The sequence below is a fragment of the Bidens hawaiensis genome, unplaced genomic scaffold (genome assembly GCF_021521415.1).
Source record: "Bidens hawaiensis isolate Kalapana, Puna unplaced genomic scaffold, B.hawaiensis_p1.1 tig00033109_1, whole genome shotgun sequence".
Taxonomy (NCBI): Eukaryota; Viridiplantae; Streptophyta; class Magnoliopsida; order Asterales; family Asteraceae; genus Bidens; species Bidens hawaiensis.
In genome coordinates this window covers 372-21,004 of record NW_027495650.1, presented here as the reverse complement: position 1 = coordinate 21,004, position 20,633 = coordinate 372, and the positions used below count along the sequence as shown (strand labels likewise).

Sequence of the window (20,633 nt, the reverse complement as noted above, 5' to 3'; positions counted from 1 at the left end):
GGGAATTTTACTGGGTTTGGTTGTTATTGGTGGTTGTTTTTTATATGTTATATTAGCGCCCATATTGTTTTCTATGTTGACAACTTTACTTTATTTTTAACTCAGTGTCGGTATCTTAACGTATTTAACCCATATAAACCAAATCCATATTAGTGCACCGCTGCAACACAACGATATGGTTGTCCCGAAAATCTTTAAAAACTTTTAGGCCAAAGTCGAGAAACAGTTTGGGCCTTAGTTTAAATGGTTTGTTATTGAGTTCAAATAATTACATTTTTAAAAGGCTTATTGGGTCTTGATTTTGGTTAAGAAAAAAAACAAATAGCTTAAATAAATTAAATAATTGAGTTTATACATATATATTTTCTAAATGGACATTAAAAAAAAGTTTTATAGAATTTTACCCAGGTGATCAGAGCGGGAGCGTTCGCCCTCCCCACCCCCTCAAAGTCAGCGGTGCGCGATGGATCAATAAAAAGATTCTAACTGTTCGGTGCAACGCGCGAAGTAAAACAACCGTATATATTTAATCATATTTGTGTAAAAAGAAAAAAAAAATTTAACACTTGATTGACTTAGCACGTCCACGTGTCATATAAAAAGACTAGTTATATTATATTTAGCGACCAATGTTCATTCTCCGGTCAAAATTCCATAAAAATCGGCTATTATTTCTCTTTCTCCTTTGTTTCATTCACCTATTTGATCACTGGAATTGCTAAAACAGAAACTCAAAGCAATATGATACCTATGCTCCCATTTTCACCACCGACAGGTCACGTTAATGCCTACACTCGAGTTGATAAAGCGACGAGCGAGTTCTTAAGTTGTCCGGATTGGAGAATCAGTATTGGCATTTGCGACACCATTAATTCTAAGCCTTGGTAATATATATTATCATGTATTTGTTATAACCTAAACACTTCTTGAATGTTTCATACCGCTTTGTCTAAATTTGTTGTTTCTAAACATTGTGTTCTATTTTCATATGGTATATGTGTGTAAAAACAATAACAAGTCGCAAGTTAGCGACGAAAACATTTTGGTTGCAAGTCTGTCGCAAATTGACTTTTTTACATTTTATAGGTTGCAGGAAATTGGTTGAAAATTGTTTAAAAAAAACATTTTGATCGCAAATTATCGTTCAATATAATTTTCCTCAAATTCGACATTCATTTCTCTCTAATTCGACGTTAATTCTTATCATCACGTTGCAAAAACTGGTCGCAAAATTATTTGGTCACATAATTTGCTAGCGATCTGTCACGGAGTTACCTCTCAAACTTTGAGTGGCGCCCGAAGGCCAGCCAATCGGTCCGCTCATGATCAGGGTATGCTGGTTTCGTCCTGCCTTGGACTCATCAGGCGAGCGGCAACAGCTCGCAACCAGCGATGCGTTCGTCGTGCAAGCACGACTAGGCATATACGCCTTCCTTCCCACTGAGGCCGTGCCCAATGAAGTCCGGGACGAGCCAACAAACCCAAGCATTTCAACACAAATCAAGCATCTCGATTTTCAAATATTTGATCCGTGACAGATCGCTAGCAAATTATGTGACCCCAAACACCATTGTAAAAAGTTGTCGCAAGACAGGTTAGCGACGAATGTACACAACTGTTTATACTGATATAGTAGCATTATGGGGAAGGTTTGAATGTCTGCTTTTCTTATTGTTTATGATGTCAGGCTTGCAAAAGACTATATTAGAGCTGTGAGGAATAGAATACAACACAGGAATCCAAATGTTCAGCTACTTGCTTTAACGGTATCTCACTTTATACACTACTAAACAAACGAGTATCACTGACTGTCATTAATGGCATGTATCGATGAACATCCATCATTTATATACTTTTTCTGTCTTTGTGGTGGTGTAGCTTTTGGAAACAATCGTGAAGAACTGTAGCGAAGACGTTCATGTCCAAATTGCCGAGAGGAAAGTACTTCAAGAGATGATCAAGATTATCAAGAAAAGGGTTTGTTTACTCTCTTTTTCTTATTATAAGCATATATTAGAGCAGACAAAACGTTTCATGTTATATTAAATGGACCTTTTTTACATGACACGTTCTGCACATTGACTATTGAATCTGAACACGACACGTTGCAGAGTCATACGCGTGTAAGGGAGAGAATCTTGGTACTTATTGATACTTGGCAAGAAGCGTTCAGCGGTCGAGTAGGAAAAATGAATGCTCAATATTATCATGCTTATGAAGAACTACGAGTAAGTATATGATTTTGAAACTTGAGACTTGAGATGTGTAGGGTGTGAATTTCTAATACAACATGAATCTTAACATAAAATTTGCGGGTTTGAGTTTACTCTAAACATAGGGTCAGTTTCGGATCAAGCCAGTGGACATGTACAACATGTTTAGCTAAGCACGCCATGTTCGGGTCCACCTGAGTTGGCCCAATTAACTTCATAACTTTCAAAAAGATATTTTTTTTATAAGTTGTACCTTAAACTGATAGTGTGTTTTATGCCAAAATTTAAATGATATAAAGGAGAAAGGAGTATTATAACCACATTTGAAACCTTGAAAACATTTGATCGATATATGTTGTTTTATGTTCATGGAACAGCGTTTTGGAGTTGACTTTCCCCGCCGGTCAAATACGGCTCCTGTCATCACACCTCCAGCCACCAACGGACACCATCAAGCAGGACCGAGTTCCTCAACAAGGCACGGGCCCATTGACAACGTGAGGTATGCTTACTGTTTTGAGTAACTGGTGAAAACATATGTTTTGAGAACATGTCAAGTTGGGTTGACCTGAAACACTTAATGAGCCCGTTTAAAACGGCCCGTTGTCGTTTACCTTTATTTTATGATTCTAACTTTTGTCTCATTAGTTTGGCAACATTGGACTCTATGAGGGCCACTTTGGATCTCTTATCTGAAATGTTGCAAGCAGTTGACCTGAGAGACCGTAAGGTAAAGTCAATCGTGACGAACTTATAGAGGTGTCGAAATGGGTGGGTATTATGGGTTCGGTAGCATATCAAAACGAATGATTCTTTAATACACATAGGGCTGTAAACGAGCCGAGTTGAGCCCAAATTAGGCTCGAGTTCAGCTTGTTATCGTAATGAGCTCAAACATTGAGCTCAAGCCCAGCTTGTAAAAATCCCAAGCCAACTCGTGACTCGTTGATCCATCTCGCTTACTTTTAAAAGCATTAAAAACTTAAAATTTTGTATTTTTTACACGCGCACGCACATTCGGATTACAATACTTTTAACATAGACATAATTTGTAGAATTTAGGTATACTGATATGCTATAATACTGGGTTATAATTTATATACGTAAAAACTTGGTTGAAATTTAAACGACATAAGAAGTGAGCCTTACTTGGCTCTGGCTCAGCTCGCTTATAACCCGAGTCACGCTGGCTTGGTCTTTTACGGGTTAGCCCATTTGCAAACATTTTTAATAAAGCCATATAGAAGTTTTTTTGAGGATTCAAACATGCTTTGACCCAATCGGGCTATTTATAAGTAACGTACCATAATTTACATGTTATGAAGTTTGTTTTTTATTCGTTCAGGCTATGAAAGACGAGGTTATCGTTGATCTATATGAACAATGTCGATCAAACCAAAAAAAATTAGGACAGACATTATCTTCTACAACGTATGTTTCTCCTTAATCTTATAAGAAACATAACTAGTGTTTTGCAATGCAAACCTTACGTTTTCGCGTTTTATGGCAGTGACGAGGACATTCTACGTTTAGGGATTCAGTTTAATGATACCCTGCAATATATCATCGAGAAACACGATGCTATCACCTCAGGTTCTCAAAGTTTGTTGACTCATCAGCCTCAGGTCAAGCATATAGAGAATAAAGAAGTCAACCCGGAATCAAGTATTGTTGCATTGGCAATAATAAGTAGTGAAATACAGGAAGAGCCTACTAATAGGTTAGTTCTAAAAGCAAAACAATGACAAGATTGTCTTGCCCGATTCCACGGTTGATTAAACTCAAAACGGGTTCGGGTTGAAACAGAACTAAAAGCAATCCATCCAGTACTAAGACCACTTTTTTCATATTTGCAGGCGTAACGGAATACAAACAGGCAAGGAGGTTTCGGCTCCTGAAAGTGACAAAAAGCCCGTATCGGATCCATCATTGTTAATGGCTCTAGTTCCAACGGACCCACCACCACCGGCCCAAAAGAACGCCTTAGAAGAAGACATGATTGATCTCTTTAGCGTTCCGTTGTCACCATCTCTGCCTTCTACATCAAACCCATATAACCAAATACCAACCGGTCCAACCGTACTGGAAACCCAACCACCGGTTCAGATGATGAACAGTTACACGGTCCCATGGGCTCAGACCCGACCTCAGCTTGAATATGAACCACAACCACCAGTTCAAAACCTTCAAGCGGTTGAACAACAATCCAACTACATTCCACCACCGTGGGCCCCAACTCCCGGCTATTATTGTAACCCGTATGCATCTAACTATCAAGCCTCGTCATATTATAACGGTTCTCCAAATGGTGCGGGCTATTATAACAACAGTTCTTCAAATGGCGTCGGTTTAAACCAGTATGTACCGTCAAATAGACTGTTTGAAGATCTTAATGTTCTTGGTAATATGAGGACAGGCGACACACCGGGGACCTCCGGGCAGTGCATGTTAGGTGGCAGAAAGTGAAAGGCACAACTCGTTTGGTATGTTCGAAAGAATAAGATTCGGTTGGTTTGGCATCGGTACGGTATTCAATAATCAGAACTTATTCAAATGTAATAAAACAAGATGTAAAAGACTGTTTGAAGGTTGTAAAATCTTATGTTTTGGTCACCGAGAAACGAGTTACATGTAGAACTGGGCTCGTATTTGTTCGCATATCTGTCTGTATCAAATTCAGGCCAAATTGCAAACGAGTTTTACTATGCAGTTAAGTATACGATAACTTTGAGCCCGCGGGTTTTACAATATAATGGATCCAATGGATTTGGGTCACAATCATTATACGTAGAACCCGTGCATGTTTAAACATGTGCCACGCCCGCACCATCAAGGCCAAGCATTCCAGCCGATTAACTTATTGGGTTGTAAATTTGTAATAGTCTCAAGCAGGCCAGTGTGAACAGACATTAAAGATGCACCAAAACATGATGACACAATAAAAACAAACTCAAAGACACAATCTTAATCACAGCTTCACAAGGAATTTCAATTATATATAATTGCAAATGTTTTTTTTAAAGAGAGAAAGAAGACATTTTTACAAATTTGAGAAAACCGGACTTAAAAACATAAAAACACACACTAAACCGAAAAGAAAATGAAATATTTACAATCTTTTATACCTATGTATCATCAAATTATTTGCTGAAAGCCTCTCCTCCAATCAATCATACTTCAGTTTTCCCGAGGCTTAAACGAATGTATTTATCTTTCATAGCCTCCCACTGGGGGCCAGATATCAGCCCAAATGTGAACAGGCTTATCTTGGTGGTGAGATTTCATCAGCATAGATGGAAACACAGGCATCAGCGGACCCAGCTGCTAATAATATCTGGTACGGGTGAAACGCAAGACAACTAACGGGCCCGATTTTTTGGGCCATAAAAGTTGGTGAGTAGCGAATGGTGCCCAATTGTTCACCTTCAAGATTGAAGACTTTGATGAGTTGTTTGGCTGAGCCACTAGCTATCAGTGGTGCGTGTCGGTGAATGGCTAGTGCGGTTAACGAGCCACGGTGCGCGTCAATGGTCAAGTAGGCCTCGGTTTGATTTCTGATGTCTAGAAACTGAATGTCTCCTGCTTGAGATGCACTTACAATCTGGATAAAAGATTCAACAGACGGTTAATTTTCCACAAGGGCTAACTTGGTCACGGGTAGTGGTGTAAACGAGCCAACCAGCTTGTTAAAAGCTTGAATCGAGCCAACCTTAAACAAACCCGAGCTAGAGCCTTAAAACAAGCTCTTTAATAAACGTTCCTGAATTTCACTTATCCAGCTCAAGCTGGCTCACGAGCTTAAACGAGCCTATTAGTTAATTTTAATTTTCTCAAATAAAATTTATTAGATATAAAATTGTGTAAAAAATCTTATAACTAAAAAATAAATTGAAAACGTATCAAATGGTTTGACTTAGTTTTCCCACAAAAGAATTGGCTAAGTAACCAGTCAAATGGTTTGGCTCAATATGTTAATTTTCCTACAAAACGGGCTGGCTGGGTAATAAGTCAAATGGGTCTGGCTAAAAACGGTTAATTTTCTCACAAAACGGCCTGGTTGGGTAACGAGTTAAATGGGCTTAGCTCAAAATGGTTAACTTTCTCACAAAACAGGTTGACAGGGCCAAAAATAGTGACTCAAAACGATTAATTTTCTCATACGTAACCAAAATCAAACCCGAAAAATCACTATCTTAATGCTCAAGAATATCAAAAACAATTTTTTTAACAAAATATAAACTAGAAGAATAAAAACTTGAACAAAATCATAAACACAGTTTAAAACCTCTTCAAACCGAAAAAGTGTAAACCACAAAACTTTTTTCAGAATTAGAATCAACAAAACTCGAAATCAAAAACCCAAATCATTATCTTAAAGAAGAAAGAATATGATCACCAAAGTCATTTGCCATAAAAAATACTAGTAACTTATTTTAAAATAAAAAAAATTAAGTAAAATATAAAAAGTTGCATTATTTACCTTTGCTGGATCAAGTCCAGGTTGAAAACCGATTCCCACGACTCGTTCAATACCCCTGCTTCTATCTACTCCCAGAGTGTGCGGTCGAGATACACAAACAAGCCTAAATTTACAAAACAAATATTAGAAAATAGTTGTTTGGTAATAAAAATAATAATAATAATATCATTGTTCATTACCCATCAGGTGTTCTGATATCATATAATCTGACCGAACCGTCAACAAAACCTGCTGCAAATTGACCACCGTGAACTTGAGAAGCCGCCTGAAATCAGCAAACAAGAAATTACCAAAATACCCTTGACAAGAATAATGTTTGTAAAGGAATATATAAGATGTTATAGAGAGAAAATAATATACCAATGCTGAAATGCTGCAGTCAGATGCTAGAGAAACAGAACTTAGGAGTTGTTCTTTATCAAGATCCCATACCATTGTTGATGAAATTTCACCCGAAGCATACTAAAACCACATAATAAGTAAGTTTTAAAAGATACTTTAAAAAATCTCATGAAATAAATCAAAATAACCAACTTAAGTTTCATTATAGTTTGTTGTGTGAATTCTTTAAATGCTAAAAAAATTTAAAATTAGTGTAGACAAACCGAGCCGCTCGTGAGCTACTAGAGACTGGCTGGCTAAAAACTAAATTCAAGCCAAAGTTAAACAAGCTGGAGCTCGGATTGAGACTCATTTAGTAAACGTTTTGAGCCTAAGTTTAAAATATCAAACTCAAACCAGCTCACAAGCCTATTATTGTTATATATAAGATTATGAAAAAAACAATTGTACAATATATATTATGTTATATAAAATATAAACATCTATATAAATAAATATATTAATATATACATAAAACAGGTCAAATATAATAATAAAGAAACAAGATGAGCCCGAGCCATATTGGAGCTTAGAAATAGAGCTCTAAACAAGCCGAGCTCTTTTAAGTTAAACGAGCCAAACTCGATTCTGCTCGTTTAAACCCCTAGTTACAATTTAGTGACCTGTTTTTGAGGTTGACAGTTGACTTAAATGAAACAGCTATGAAACTTGGTTAATATTTAGTAGCATTTTTATCTTCACTATCACCTCACACTTCAAGTTACATTTGAAAAAAAATAATATAATCACTAAACAGTAACCAATATTCATTTATGTCTCATATAAATCACTTAATGTTAAAAATTTACATTTATTCATTTATGGGACAATAAAGAAACATGAGCAATTTTTATAGTTAGCAAAATGTATGAGCAACTTTCATGGTACACTAAAAACCTTATTCATGATTAGAAGGAATATTAAAGTGCTATTTTTTATTGATAAAATATTTTACCATATATCCAGATTGCTGCTGCCAATCAACTACAGCACTAACGCTTCTAGCACCAGGTCTATGACCGTGAATAGAAGAAAAGGCAGTTACAAGTTTTTGTTTGCCCCTAGTTATGTAATCTTTCCATACTCTCACGTTTCCATCACCTGCAATTTAATAAAGAAAAAAAAAATTCAACTAAAACATTAAAGAATATTTAAGCTAATATGAGTTGGCATATATCTAGAGATTGAAAACTTACTTGAGGCTACAAGCAGCAAGCTTTCATCAAGCTCGTTCACCAAGCATAGTTTTGATATCCCTTTATTAGGATAATCATGATTATTAAAACTGTTTAGCAATGTTGCTTCCTCATAATTCCATACCCTAAAAAAACAAGATCAAAAAGTTCGTGAAGATTATTTTAAGAAAAAAACGAGGTTAACAAATTAAAACATATATGTTGGAAGCCAATGCAATGCATGTAAAATTGTAAACGATATATTTAAAATGTTAGATATTTAACTCCTATGTAACAATGTTTGGAATAATTTCTAGAAAAAAAGATGAGTACACTAAGTCACGTTATACGGACTTGAATTCTATAATAAGAAAAGATCCAACTTAAATAAATTAATACTTGCGGTAATCATAGGTATATTTTGTAGCAATGCATTCAGTAATCCATAAATGAACAAGATAAAATAATAATAATAATAATAATAATAATAATAATAATAAAAACACAACAGATAGATTATTGCAGATTTGGAAACTACAATCAGATATTATAATCAGATTACTAAAGACGTAATGAAAATCATGAATAAAGCCATAAAGTGTTATAAATTTAATTATAATTAACCACCCAACAGATGCCCGAGTGGCAAGATGAAACGGGAGTAAAACACTTCAAAGAGAATCTAAGTAATTGTCCTGGGTCGATCCTCAAATTACTACAAAAAAAAATTACCACATCTAAGAAGTGATGGAACTTAAATTGCGTATTATTGGAGTTTTTGGATTGTCACATTTTCTAAATAATTAATAGGTTTTATAGTCGGATGAAATAAATAGGTTTAGATAAGCATAGAATAAGAACTAAGTTACATTAGAAATTAGATAGGTTTTAGAATTTGGTTTCTATTAGTTCGTGTGTTTAAATGTTAACCATTACAATTATCGGTTACAAATCAAAATAAAAAATGTTACCATATTAAAAATCAAATTAAGTTTTATATGCATCACAATACCATTTTGGAATTTCTGTTAAGATTCAAAAATCATTTTGAAATAACAATATGCATCCATGTTTAAATTTCTCACATCTAGAGTTATAAAATGACAAATAAACCAATGAATCAACTCAAAAGAAACAATTATAAATGAAATAGGCAAAATCTTTTAAGTTTTAAAAAGTTTGTTACAGCTCTTTACAACTTCAATGACCACTGAAATTAGTTAAAATGCATTCAAACACCATTTTGTCCAACTAATATTAACTTTATTAGATAATATCTATGCTTTCCTAATAAGCATTTGGAATTAATACAACACCACTGCACACAGTTAAAGGCTTAAAGCAGTAAACCGCAATCTAGAAACATTAAATACATATACCAACTAATTCATCTTAGATAAAAAGAATTCCAACATAAAAAAGCAATCCAATTATCAAAAACAAAAAGTAGATAAAGCTAGCATACCTGATACATTCACCTTCTTCAGCAGCAACCACTATTGGAGAAAACGGTTGCAACAGAGCTGTTTTAGCACCCGTTTCAAATTTTGTATCCCATCGAGCAATTGGATTATGAAGATTACTACCAGCTGAAAACACAAGTGGCACACCAATTAATGTAAAGTCAACTTGGTCAAACCTAAAAGTCATATCACTATAGGTTGGCTTGTAAACGAACCAAACATTCAGTAAACCGTTCATTTATTTAATAGACGAACGAGCATAAACAGAAGCTTTTGTTTAGTTATTTAAACGAACGAACATGAACACATGACTCAAACATTTATGTTAGTTTGTTTGCATTCATTTATTTTATTACTTTACGTTTATTTAAGTTCGTTCATTAACATATTCATTTAAATTGTTTAGGACCATTGCAATCTGGTCTAATTTTAATAACTTTTTATGCACATCACATTGCTGTTCATGCTTACTTTTAGTTGGTTTTAAATCACTTATGTTTGTTCATTTCTGCTCAAATATGTTGGTTCACGAACCTTTGGTTTTAAAATGTGTGATCCACTCTGATGCGTTTTGATCCAAAAGGCCGATGCGTGATGCGCACGCATCACGTACACGAGGTGTTATTAAAAATATAAGTAACTATTTATAGATAATATTTTTTTAATTTGTTAACTTTTAAACACTATAAAATAAGAAATTAAAATAATTTATTTAAAAAAAGCTATAGTACCCACTAAAGAAGTTTTATGAATAACCAAAATATGTATTTTAACTGTGTACAAGTACTCCATGCATAAGATACAAGTAACCTATGCAGAAACTCACTTTGACTCAGAAATGCACGCATCAGTGTGCGACGTGCATTATGCGATTTAGAGCGCATCATGAGATCGCAGAGCATCGCTCCACCTAATGCGATTCATCAGCAAATTGTGCATTATGCGCTCTTGCTGCGCGTTTTTAAAACCTAGTGTGAACTGTTCATTTATACGAGCGAGCACGAACAAGAAATCTCCATTCATTTAATGTTCGTGTTTGATTGTATATTTGCACGAGCATTCTACATTTGTGTTTGTTCAGTTCGTTTATAAGCCTAACTATATCTTAAAGAAAGTAAGGAACTCACAAGAACGTTGGCATTTTGTGATGTGTTTTAAAGCGAGTTTTTCCCGTTCTTCACGTTTAACTGCAATTTCATCAGCAGCATCGTTAGCTGTAAGAAGTGGTTTTGAAAAATGACTACAGCTCCAGTTGTAAATTGTTGACTGGGGGAGAAAGCTTCGGTCTGATGGTGTTGGACCCACTGGCGAACCCAAAAGTGGGTCGGCTAGCCCTGAGTCCATTAAGTGTGGTCTGAATTCAAGAGAACAGACCCTTCGCATCCCGGTTAAGTAGCTTGGCCTTGGTGGGCTTACAGGAGGTGTTCTAAAAGTCAACGGAAGATGGCCTGGTCAAGCACAAAAAAACAATAGTTATGTTAAAAAATTGGAAGTGGATTGAAAACAAAAAGAATTTTAAGCCTGTAAACGAACCGCACGTAAATGAACCGTTCATGAACAGACGGGAAGTTCATTTATTTATAAATGAACGAACATGAACATATACTTGTCCGTTCATTTACATTCGTGAATGCTCATTTATGAACTTAATTTAAATTAGTTTATGTGCATTCATTTATGATCGTTAGTTTACATTCTTTAATATATTCATTAAAAAAATTTTGGCCCATTACAACTGTCCAGTTTTAATAACATTTTAGGCTCAGTACATTGTTCTCAGTATTACTTTTAACTAATTTAGCTCAGTTATGTTTATTCATATAAGTTCAATTACGTTCGTTTGTTTACGTCCGTGAAGCATTCATTTATACTGTTAACGAACAAACAAGAATACATTCATTTTCTTAACGAACGACCACGAACAAGAAGACCCCATTCATTTAACTGTACATGTTCAATCGTTTGTTCATTTAAAAATTAAACGAACAAACACAAACATGCTTAATTCATGTTCATTCGTTTAAGTTCATGAACTGTTTGTTTATATTTTCAACAAACGAACATAAACAGAAACGAACATGTTCCTTTCTTCAGCAAACACAAACAAAAAAAACCATTTGTTTAACCATTCGTGTTCGATAGTTTCTGCAGTTAAATTTAAACGAACGAACAGAAACATGCTCTGTTTTTAAACCCTTTTTTATGACAAATATTTATCCGGAGTTGATATAATATAATCACCATCAAACTCGTTTTAAACATTTAGTAAGAAAGTTACCTCCATTCATATCAAACCACGAAGATGAACGAGCTAATCCTGCAAGACTATTAGCAGTAGCCGAAGATTCTCCTGTGCGTACACCTGTACCGGTAACAGGTTTAGCAGACTTAGTCACCACTTGTTCAATCCCAATAATCGAAAGAACCCGTCGACCCAAACCAGAAATCCGTGGCGACGAGTCCTTCGCTAACGTACACATGGCGGATACACATTGTGAGTACAATCCGTTATCCAACTGTCTCGGTTTTGCATGGTTAGCCACCCCGTTTGTAACGCACTCGTTTAACACCCCGGGGTCCGAGTGTTGTGATGAGTCATCAGAAAGTGGTGACCCGTGCATTATACTGGAAGTGGTTAACGGGCTGCTGGAAGAAACCCGCCCGTCTCTTGTGGCGGTTTGGGTGTCATTGCCGACACGTGATAACGGGCCGATTTGAGAATAGTGGTTTGGGGTGTTGTAACCACTAACTGAATTCCTAACTGTAAATGAAGGTAAAGAGCTCAGTACAGAGTTAGGCTGCGGTTTCCAATATGCTGCAGCTATAGATTTCAGGTGCCGGTTGTGTCCGAATGCAAACCGTGCAAGAGCTGTAAATTTAGTTCAAAATAATTACCATAATTATAAAAATAAACATTCTATCTAAAGCAAAGTAAACACTATAAGTGTGAATTCTAAGTGTGGAAGTAACTAAAGTTAACTTAGCATGTGCGTTGCTACTAACAAATTACAATAACGGTTAACCTTAATTCATGAAAAAGGTGGTTTGTAACTTGTGTAACAGATACATAAATATGCACATAACCAGGTACTCGTTGTAACAGATTAAATAAATGGTTTTGACCATCTTGCCCTTACACCATGAAAAGGTTAAAAAATGGTTTCGACCATTCTGACCTTACATCATGAAAAGATAAATAACTTTAAAAGATGATGTTAACCATTTTGCACCATGAAAAAGTAAAAATGAAATAGTTTTGACCATTGTGCCCATATACCATGAAAAGGTAAAAAAAAACTACACACCATGGAAAGGTAATAAAAAATGGCTGACCATTTTTCCCTTACACAATGGAAAGGTAAGAAAAAATGATTTTGATCATTAGGTGGTATACAAAACTACAAATCAACTCTCGGAAAGTTGGTTACTATGAAGAGCAAATAACAAAGCATACCTACTGCCAGCTCAGCCCTAACTAACGGGCTTCCATCTGAAACAACATTCAAAAGGCTTTTAACAATACTAATTTCAGCCACAACTTTTTCATCATCATCACGTTCATCATCTCCAACATCCCTAGATGAGTTGAATCCAACATCAAGTAGAGTGCCCAATGCAAATACTGCAGAAGCTCTAACCTGAAGAAACATATGTTTTAGTCCTAATTATTGACAGTAAAACAGCAACAACTCAATTTATCTAAAAAAACTGTCATAAATAAACAATGTACTTTTTATAGTAATATAGTGTTTCATCTTGGTGCTTGTACATTTTTCCAGTTAAGACGCTAGCTTACATTGTTACCTCTCAACTTTGGTTGATGTGTAAACATTATACAATAATTGCTGACGTGGCAATAAAATTTATAATTTTAGTTTTATCATTTATTGTGTCAAACGTACACATCAATTAGTGACTTGTAAACGATTGAACACAAAAATTTAAACATAATATTTATCAATCTGTGTCCATCGCTTAACTTTAACCGAACAAACAATCAAACACGAACTATAAAAAAACAGGGTTTCTTGTCTGTGTTTTTTCGTTAAGAAAATGAATATGTTCGCGTCCGTTAATATTCGTTTATTAACAGTATAAACGAACGAACATGATTGCACACAGATGAACGAACAAAACAAGGCTAAAACCAATTAAAAGTAAACCTGAACAACGATGTGTCGGGCCTAAAAGTTTATTAAAACTAGACTAAGTTGTAACGAATAAAAAAAAATATTAAAGAACAAAGTTAAACAAATGTAAACTTACAAACATAAATGAATGTAAACAAACAACCATAAACGAATTTAAATAAAAAAATGTTCACAAACATGAATGATAATCGAATGTCCTGCCGAACTGTTCACTAAATGCTCGGTTCGTTTTCAAGCCTAAACGTAAACTACCAAACATAAATGAACAAACATAAATAAATTTAGATAAACAAAACCTTCACGGACATAAATAACAAAGACATGTGCTCATGTTCATTTATTTAAGCAAACGAACAAAAATTTGTCATGTTCTTTCATTTCTTAAATAATCGAACATAAACACACTTCCTGCAACACGATCCCACTATTTGGTTCGGTTACAAGCCTATGGACACGTAAATTGCTATTTGACTGCAGAAATCAAATTCAAAAAAGTAACAATAAACGAACCTCGGGTTGGGGCTCTGAAAGTAGAAGTGAAAACACAGCAGGAGCATTAGCCTGCAAGCCTATGATTTGGGCTTCGGTGAAATCCTCCCATAATTTCCCCAAACAAAGACACAACCACTGTAAAAAAAGCGGTTCGGTTTGTGTTTCGTTAGGAGCTGAACCACTTTGAAGATGTTTTAAACAAACATGAATTAGGTTAGCTTCGATACAAGCTTCTTGACCCCTTCGGTGTCCATCAACAATGACAGTTAAGACAAATGCAGCCATAGCTCGTTGTTCAGGGTATGCTTCCACACTGTCTAAAAACCTGATGAAATATATGTGACCCCCGTCTTTCACCAGATCCACCTGGCATGACTGCAAGTTCAAAATTGACTTAGTCAACATTATCATGCTATATGGCATAAAACAGAAAGATGGCAATTTCAATCCATTTATTTGATTTGTGTTTTATCTCCAACAGATAAAAGTAAAAGTTTTAAAAAGTTAGCTAGAAAGAAAACCAATGTCAAGAATATATTCTGGGACAAAAAGTGTTACAGATCAACCCAACCTGTACCAAAAGCTACCCGTTTTTTAACAAGTTAGCCAATATATCTACCAGTCTATGAAAACGAAGAGAGAGGGGTGGGCGTTATGACATACTTTGTCAAGTGCTAGAATTTTTGTCCAAATGAAGACAAGAATTTGCCTAAGTTCAGGCGTAGTTGTCTGCAATAACTTCAACACATATGGAAAAATTCCAACTGACAAAGCCTACAAGAAAATAAATTATCTTTATGAGAAAATAAGCAACCATTTTAATAAGATTCAACATGAAAAACAATTAATAACATGTTAAAAGCCAAAATAACCTACCAAGTCAACAGCCCATGGACCCATATCAAGAAATCTTCCCAGAAGCACAAGAGCACGAAACCTATGGCATTGACTAAGCAAAACCTGTACATAAGACAGTTAAAAGAGTCAACAGTTAAAAACAGTCAAAGGTAAACAATAATACATTACTTTTTCATCTATAATTTACTAAACCTAAACGATATAAATTTAAATTTTGTTAATTTAGTTTTAGGCCCAACACATTGTTCTTCATGTTTACTTTTAATTGGTTTTAGCTCAGTTATGTTCGTTCGTTTACGTTCATGAACAGGTTGTTTATACCATTACCAAACAAGCATAGACGAGTACGAACACATTCACTTCTTAACAAGCAAACACTAACTGTTCGTGTTTGGACGTTTGTTCGACGAAAGCTAAACGAACACAAACATGATATGTTCATATATACATGCATTACATACCTGAAGTACAATAGGCAACTGTTCTGGTGGTTTCTTATGTTCAGACCCGTGATCAAGCCACACTTCAAATGCTGTCAATTGTTCCGTGAAAAAAGGACTTGGCTGTAAAAAAGACAAAAACTAATCAATAAAACTATATCAAACTTATAGAAATAAATCTTAATTACGAATATCCCTGACCTGAAATTCCGCATTCGGGTCCTCTAGCAAAGCTGGAAGCTGAGAAAGGCATATTTCAGCGGCCATGTCCCATGCATCCCTGCAATTGTTAACAGTTGCCAACACGCAACAATGATCATGTTCGTTCGTTTAACATTAACCGAACAAACGATCAAACATAAACAATTCAATAAACAGAATTTTCTTGTTCGTGCTCATTTGTAAAAATAATGAACATACTCGTGTTCGTTTATGTTCGTTCATTAACAGTAGAAACAAAAGGTTCATGAACGTAAACAAACATAACGGAACATAATTGAGCCAAAACCAGTAATGTGAAGAACAATGTGTTAGGCCTAAAAATTAAATGAATGTATTTACAAACGTATCAGAACAAACGTACATTAACGAACACGAATGAACGTGAATGAACAAACACATAACAATTTAAATGAACAAACATTCATGAACATAAATGAGCGAACATGACATTTGTTCATGTTCATTCATTGATTAAATAAACAAACATAAACGAATTTAAATGGACAAACGTTCATGGACATAAACATGTGTTCATGTTTGTTTGTTTAGCTAAATGAACAAAAAAAAGTTCGTTCATGTTCATTCGTTTATCTAAATAAACAGAAATGAAAAAACATAAATCGAAAATGAAAGAATGTAAACAAACGTTCACAAACATAAATGAACGAATGAGGCGTGTTCATATTCAATCGTTTAGCTAAAAAAGCTTGTTCACGTTCATCGTTCGCTCCTTTACAAGCCTATACGCAAATTTAAAAAAAACAGTTATATATAAAAACAGTGTAAATAAACTAATGTGTGGTGTGTGTACCACATGTGATGTTGGTGAGTTGGAGGCAACATTGGATAAGAAACAGGTGAACAATTTGCAGACCGCATAATTCTCTCTGCAAGTAAAAAGTTCCTAAACAAACTGGCAACCAACAGATCTTGCCTGAATAATCTTTGAAATAAATCTGCAAAGATATTGAAATCATATCAAATCAAGTGCTCGTTTAAACTTTCAATCCATGAAACAAAGAGCTAGAAGCATAATAAGAGTATTGTTATCAAATATCAGTACCGTGTGGAAGAACATTCCAGGCTATTGTGTCCGTGACAGCTGTAAAAATCCAGTTAAGTTCACCGAGAAGCGTTTTACGGTCGGTTTGACGACCCGGAATTCTGTCTATAAGTGAATAATCAAGTGACTCGTGTAGTAACGAACGGGTGCAAAACCTGTAAATTTCAAAATATATTTATTTATCTATGACAAGTAAAAAAAATTATGCCAGTTTATATTTTTATTAGAAATGACAGCTCACATCCTTTCATTTGCAAAAGGGTCAACTCAGTTTCAGTTGTATCTCTTAAGTCATAACGACTATAAAACGGTTTTACATAAAGTATCAAGGTGCTTTCATTTTTTCCAATTAAGTTATAATGTACTTCATTTAGTACATCTGAGCCATCAAAAAATGACCATGTTCCGTTCGGCTAATCATGTATTCATGTGGACTTTTAGTACCACTCAGGTCATTGTTTTGCTTGCTGTAAAGTTTTTGACATGTTTGAGTCATCATTGAAATACCCTATAATAACCCAAACAGGATCTAAATCCACCTTTTAATTACTAAATGTACCCAAAAAGTACAATGTCTAAAACAAGATTAAAAAAAAGTGTGTTTTATGCAAAAAATTACCCTAAGGGATAACTTAAGAGGGAACATATCAAATGAGCTGAACGGGTCAAAACCACCATACTTTTTAAGCATGAAATTTCCTAAATCATTTTAATCGATAAAATAAAGACCCAACAAATCCTGTTTAGAGTCTTGGGGTGTAAATGAGCCAAGGCGCTCGTGAGATATTCAAGATCAGTTAGCTAAAAGATCAAATCAAGCCGAACTTAAATAGGCACAAGCATAAAATAGCCTTGTTTGTTAAACGAGCCCGAGCCTGGGCTTCACTTTTGAGCTCGAGACAGCTCGCAAGCCTATTATTTATATAAATTTTACTTACTATACATCTACTTAACAAATATTATTATATAAAAATTCTGATAAATAGAACTAAATAATATATAATGTTATATAAAATTAATAATATGTATAAAAAACAATTGTAAAATATTACAAATATTTCTAAAAAACAATTGTCAAATATATAAATTATTTATATAATATATAATAAACGAGCCGAGCTCAAGCTTTAGAAATAGAGCTCGAAGCAAACCGAGCTCAAGCCCATTGTAAGTTAAACGAACCTAGTCGAGCTCAAAACGGATCGATAATACCCCTAGGTTTGACGTGCATCAAAACTGCATGTTCTGACCCATTTTACACCATAGCCACCCACCGGTAATATTTATTTATTTTAAATTCAGTAATAATAGGTCAGTTCGAATAAACATTCACCATCTCAGTGCAATCTTGATGGGAGTTGTAAGACATGAAGTAAACACATCAGCAGGAAACTCATGACTTTGTGGTAAAGTCTCGTGTGCTTCACAAGCCGCCAATAATATACAGTCCCTTGGTGGTGAAGTTCCTGAAGAACTCGATGGATTCCAATCCTGAAGCTATATAATAATTGTAATTAAATAACTTATCACATGCTAATAAAAGATTCATGATAATACTAAAATATTAAGTGGCAAATTTATAATACCTCTATGAAAGCATTCACTATCATCCCTGCTGCTGAACAATCAAAAACATAAATTGATGGAGTCTTAACCCACGAATCTAGGTCACTGATTGGACAAGGAATATACTGTGTATAACTCTACAAAAAAGATTATAAGTCTAAGAAAATTAGTTTTTGGTTTTATTTTTTAAAGCAAGAGAAGACTTCAGGATAAGAATAACATAATACCCTGTTGAAAAACCAGATTTCCCCGTTGGCGGTCGGTTTGGGTACACCGTGCCCGTTATAATGAAATAAAACCCGTTCCGATTTGGCATGTTTGCGACTTGTGGTACAAAGTTTCTTCACTTCTTCGATTGTTGGTCTAACGAATGCCTGTATCTGGCCTGTTTTCAAGGTTTATTAAGTTTGAATGACACTTGTATAGAAAGATACTGAAACCGACTCGTATCAAACAAAGAAGTATAAAACCAAGCGATGTTCTTCAGGTGGTATCAACTCGATTTGGCAAAAAAATGTGTATTACAAAATCAAAAGTTTATTTACACTAGTTCAATTACACAAAAGTTGTCTCGTGCAACCAAAAAAATTAAAGTCATGATGCACCCCAATAGATATCGACACGTGTTTTACATCAACCGAAAACCATAAACACGAATATCAATATTGATTCCAGTAATACTGACGCCAATGTTGTCCAGCCAATAGTCTACAATACTAAAATATGTTTTATTTCAAATACAACCCCGTTTTTTATTAATTTATTTCAGAACGTCGAGATAAAAATATTAATCACAACCACACATTTAGTTTTTTTTAAGTTAACAAACACAAGTTATTAGATAAAAATAATATTAGAAAACTATTTGGGTCATAGGCGCATATTAAAAAAAAAGGGGTGAAATTTAACTTAAATATGAAGTAAAAGCAACCCAAGTGTCACGTTCTGTATGGAATCAATACTATTCATTATTTGAGGTGTTATATATGGTCTAATACTGTAATTAAGCAATAATCTCACCTTTGGTTGCCACCTTTCATACTGAGAATACAATGATTTGATAATTGCATCAGTTGCTTTTTGAGGGGTCATAGCGAATGGATCTGAAACCAAATAGATTAGATTATGATGATATACAGTGGTTTTAACGCAGATATAAAATTAAACCGATTTAAAGAAATTTATGACATCATAACAATACCTATCCAGCACTCCATTCTGGCACAAGGTGAAATCTTTATAACATCAGGTGGGTCCACACTAATATTCAAACATAGAACAAAAGCAACAGACCCTGTTTTCATCTGCAGTTCAAAACAAGGTACTAAAACTATAAGACATAAGTGATATTTCATAATAAACTTGTTTCAAGAAATTACAACAATAAAAAAAATGCCAGCAAGGCTTATAATTTGGTAGATTACTATGTATGCACAATATGATACTGATCTACAAGCATATCACATTCTAAGATTTTACATTCAAGTAAAACTGTGTAAACATTGTCAAATGCTTAAACCTCAAAAGACAATTCCAACTTTGTTTTTGATATTTCAAGATACTAGAACTGTACACATATTTTGGTTTGTCTATATTCTAGATAAATATAATCTAAAATGTGAGCAAAAGTGCAATCACTTAGCAATATGGTGGGATTATTAAGCAATAATCAAACAGCCTGAAAGAAATAATATCTGCATAAAGTGCTTTCAGGGTTTTAATAAACCCATGTCAACTTACTTCTAACCTAGATCTTCACCAACGTGTAACATATATTACATGAGCTTTAACCAATCTGAAACCTTAGAAAAACTTACGACAAGTATGCAAAATCCACTTTTAGTTCCAACATATTAAACCCCTAACATAAGAAACTGACTCTTAATTGCAAACTTGCATTTCATAACACATTAACACCAAGAAATTTCTTCTCTGGCATGTGATCTAATCTCTTTAAAATGCTCGGAAATAGTAGAAATTTGAAGGAGCTAAAAATGTCACTTATGCCACAAAAGTCACATCCTTGTTACTTCTTTTTTTTTACAAATGTATCTTGACTTAATGCTAAAAATGGCACTTAAAGTTTTGATCACATATGCATGTCTTTAATTAAATCTTTTGTAAATTAT

General features: G+C 34.5%; 2 protein-coding genes across 2 annotated transcripts; one reads left to right on the top strand and one right to left on the bottom strand.

Annotated features, from left to right (window-relative positions):
* The first annotated feature begins 548 nt into the window (after positions 1 to 548).
* On the top strand, positions 549 to 4,679 carry LOC143584361 (TOM1-like protein 6). Its single transcript, XM_077066435.1, has 9 exons — positions 549 to 884; positions 1,688 to 1,766; positions 1,879 to 1,977; positions 2,112 to 2,228; positions 2,591 to 2,715; positions 2,862 to 2,943; positions 3,559 to 3,644; positions 3,724 to 3,954; positions 4,100 to 4,679. The coding sequence occupies exons 1-9, from the start codon at positions 742 to 744 to the stop codon at positions 4,677 to 4,679; spliced, it is 1,542 nt and encodes a 513-aa protein (XP_076922550.1). The 5' UTR covers positions 549 to 741.
* A 500-nt stretch (positions 4,680 to 5,179) lies between these two features.
* On the bottom strand, positions 5,180 to 20,065 carry LOC143584356 (regulatory-associated protein of TOR 1-like). The gene is given in 23 exon segments (XM_077066432.1): positions 5,180 to 5,814; positions 6,694 to 6,796; positions 6,873 to 6,958; positions 7,054 to 7,155; positions 8,030 to 8,175; positions 8,271 to 8,395; positions 9,715 to 9,838; positions 10,840 to 11,160; positions 11,991 to 12,581; positions 13,167 to 13,350; positions 14,374 to 14,730; positions 15,019 to 15,129; positions 15,232 to 15,315; positions 15,675 to 15,776; positions 15,855 to 15,933; positions 16,687 to 16,831; positions 16,939 to 17,093; positions 18,272 to 18,435; positions 18,525 to 18,641; positions 18,732 to 18,868; positions 18,871 to 18,889; positions 19,525 to 19,607; positions 19,706 to 20,065. Coding segments are annotated over 23 exon segments (3,828 nt in total). The 5' UTR covers positions 19,860 to 20,065; the 3' UTR covers positions 5,180 to 5,475.
* Between the last annotated feature and the right edge of the window lie 568 nt (positions 20,066 to 20,633).